This window comes from Rhagoletis zephyria, unplaced genomic scaffold, assembly GCF_001687245.7.
Source record: "Rhagoletis zephyria isolate East Lansing unplaced genomic scaffold, Rhagoletis_zephyria_1.1 Rzeph_scaffold_02540, whole genome shotgun sequence".
NCBI lineage: Eukaryota > Metazoa > Arthropoda > Insecta > Diptera > Tephritidae > Rhagoletis > Rhagoletis zephyria.
Window position 1 is genome coordinate 29,483 of NW_016159624.1, and position 3,594 is coordinate 33,076.

Genomic DNA, 3,594 nt, shown 5'->3' on the forward strand with positions numbered 1-3,594 from the left:
AAGGTGAAAGATGACAAATTAATTGATTTTAAAGTTGCCGAGTGGCCTGAGATTGCCTCGATTAAAGTGCCGTCATCTTTAAGTCTTACTGCTGCAAAAACGGCTATAGTTATTGCAATATCAATATCTGTGGAAGTGGAGCAAAGTGTCCGCTCGATTACAGTTATGTGCTTCTTTTAGCCTTTGAGGGTAGTGGTTTTTATGAGTGTAAAAGTGTGTTTCAATTGTTCCACTTTGCGTTCAACTCAGCGCAGGGTTGCACGAAAAAAAAATAAATGTTGAACGTAAAGTTGAACAATGCAAACACTGATTAAGCCAGCATACATACATATATACTAAACATCTGCACAAGCTGACTCGATTGTCTTTGCACACAGTATGACACATTGCAATTGTCGATATTTGCTTTGATTCGGTTTCCTACATGCTACAGGGAAGTTCGCCGTTCTCGTTTTGGGCATGAACTCACTGTTTTGTACATATTTTAATTGTTTTACGAATGAAGAGAGAGGGAACACTTACAACAACTCAAAATGCTAAAAATAGCACGAATGATTCGAATGTCTTGCTCGGTCCGTTGCTTTGCTTTGTGTTGTGTTCATTCGTTGATGTGATACCAAAAATATAAGACGTCGAAATGGAAGGCGACGTTAGTTTATTTTCTTCGTAAAATTGTTTAATTACAACATAGAATTAAATAAACTGTTGTATACAGACACTTTATTAATTTAAATTTATTTATTAAGTTTATTGTTTATTTTTTATAGCGTTTTCAAATGGCTCCGAAGTAGTGGTGGCAAACTATCGATGGCACTATCGATAGTATCGATGGGGTACCACTATCGTTACTATCGATGGTCCTTAACTATCGAAAAAATACTATCGAAGTTTTTTACTTTATCCAGCTGTGAAAATTTACCATCACTATTCTTTGTTTGGCGCGTTAGTTATTTTCACTTTTACTTGTAATATTATTTTTGCTTAAAAGAAATTTTCAAAATGGACAAGTTTATAACAATAAACGGAAAAGGTAATAATCTATTTGGTGAAAATATATCTATTAAGCCGTGTGAAGATTGATTTTATTACTTTTAATAGGAGCAAAAGAAAATGCAGTCGAATGCGTGTGTTCTTCGGAAAGCGAAGAAGAACGTGGTGGCAAAAAAGCACGTATTAAAATATCTTCAGTGAGTGAATTCTTAATTCTTATATAACACATTTAACTATTTTATATTTGCAAAGGTATGGAAATATTTTAATAAGTCGGATGACAAAAAACTGGCAAAATGTGTTAAATGTGCTCGTGAGTACAAGACTAGTGGCAACACTACAAATTTAAGAGACCACTTAAAAAGGATGCATCCAAATATTGAAAAAGACGAAGATGAGTTTTCAACAACTTCGTCAAGCTGTCGCACAAGTTCTCGGTCAGTGAGTTCTTTTTTTAAAAGGGCTATAGAATATGATAGCTCTTCTCAAAGAAAAGCTGACATTGACGTTGCACTAGCAAGTTTGATTGGTGAAGGAATGCAACCATTTAATCTAGTTGAGGATACTAGTTTCCGCAACTTCGTCAAAGTCTTGGATCCCAGATATGTGTTGCCGTCCAAAAATACATTGAAAAATGTTTTTGTGAAGAATATGTATGACGAAAAAAAAATCAAACTTCAAGAACATTTGAATGCAGTTGAGCATGTGGCAATCACTACGGATCTTTGGACGTCTGCCGCAAATGAAGCATTTATAACATTGACATGTCATTTTATCGAAGAATCGTTTGTGTTGAAGAATGCTGTACTGCAAACAAAAAAATTAAATGACGTTTTGAACCACAATGCACAAAACATTGCAAATACAGTTTCTGATGTGCTAAAAAAGTGGAACATTTTTAATAAGGTTATCTGCATCGTTACTGACAACGCAAAATCAATGTTAAACGCATGTGATATATTGAAAATTGCACACTTACCTTGCGTTGCACATACTTTAAATCTCGCTGTGCACGACGCTTTGATGCTGAAGGCGGAGGATGGATATTTGAAGCCTATTATAACAAAATGTAAAAATATTGTACACTTTTTCAAATGCAGTTCTATTGCGACTGAAAAATTGAAAGAAGCGCAAAATACACCAACACCATTGAAATTGATTCAGGATATGCCCACAAGATGGAACAGCACATATAATATGCTAGAGAGATTGTTAACTTTACACGATGCTGCCGCTATTGTTCTTTTAGCTATAGGTAAAGCTCCTCCACCTCTTTCTGCTGATGAAAAAAATTGTGTACGCGAAATAGAAAATCTGCTTCGTCCTTTCAATGAAGCTACAAAAACTTGCTGTGGGAACAATGTCACCTTGTCTTTGATAATACCCATTGTGTATGGCCTGTATCAAAGGATGTATGAAATTAAATGCCAAATAGAAACAATTGAAGCCATAACTCTATGCGAAAACTTAATTGAAGGACTGAGAAAGCGAATGTTTCAATATGAAACACGAACTGCTCCACGATTGGGGTCACTTCTCGACCCTCGGTTCAAGCGTGAAGGATTTATTTCTAGCAGCAACGCAGAACAAGCAACCATTCGCTTAGATAATGAAGTTATGAGTCTTCTCGAAAATGAACCGCCATCTTCAACTAATAATGCACCACCAAAAAGTGTTTCTCTTTTCGCATTTATAGAGAAGAAAAATGCGGAGAAAATAAAGTCGAAGAAAGCGGATGCCATCATTCTCAGGCGTCAATATTTAGAAAGAGAAAATACGGCAGAAGATTCAAATCCTTTAGATTTTTGGAAGGTAAACTAAAATTATGAATTAAAAAAAAAATAATATGTATAATGAATTTTTTTTATTTGTAGGTAATTGAAAATGATTTTTTTCCTTTAAAGAAGTTGGCTTCAAAATATTTATGTATACCGGCCACATCAACTGAATCGGAAAGAGTTTTCAGTAAGGCCGGTTTAGTTATAACTGAAAAAAGAAGCCGCATAAAAGAAAAAAATGCAGATATGCTAATTTTTTTAAATAAAAATACTTGGATTAATTAAATTTTTGTAAATGTTTTTTTCTGTACTCTACATTTAATTTTTATTGAACGCAATCGATACTATTGAAAGTCTAACACTATCGGCACTATCGATGGTGAGAAAAAATACTATCGTTCACTATCGATGGTGCCGACTATCGATAGTTTGCCACCACTACTCAGAAGTACTGAGCCATCTCAATCAATACGCAGTTAAATTTTTCGGAAACTAATCGCATTTTCTTTTCTCGAAATAATGTTGCATTTCTGCCCTGTGCCAGGGCTGTCAAGTTTTCGTGCCCTTTCCTTAAATGTTGCACACTGGTAATGTTGCCATATAAGAAGGTGACATTTCGAGAAAAGAAAACGCCAGAAGTCGCAAATTCTGAGATTCGGAAATAAGAATCCAAAATTTTGTACACCCAAGTGTGATAGACATTTTATTTTATTATATTATATATTGTTTATAAATGAATTATATTTTTATATATCATATGTTTTTGAGAAAAATTCACCGCTGTAATTTTAAAATTTCAAAATTACATTTCTCGGCTAAAAAATAA

The 3,594-nt window shown here is 34.2% G+C and overlaps 1 protein-coding gene across 1 annotated transcript; it reads left to right on the forward strand.

The window, feature by feature from the left end:
• Positions 1-794: 794 nt before the first annotated feature.
• LOC108367100 (zinc finger BED domain-containing protein 1-like) lies at positions 795-3,167 on the forward strand. Its single transcript, XM_017621645.1, has 3 exons — positions 795-1,030; positions 1,099-1,187; positions 1,243-3,167. Exons 1-3 carry the CDS (start codon positions 1,000-1,002, stop codon positions 2,809-2,811), a joined length of 1,689 nt encoding a protein of 562 aa, XP_017477134.1. The 5' UTR covers positions 795-999; the 3' UTR covers positions 2,812-3,167.
• Positions 3,168-3,594: the final 427 nt, after the last annotated feature.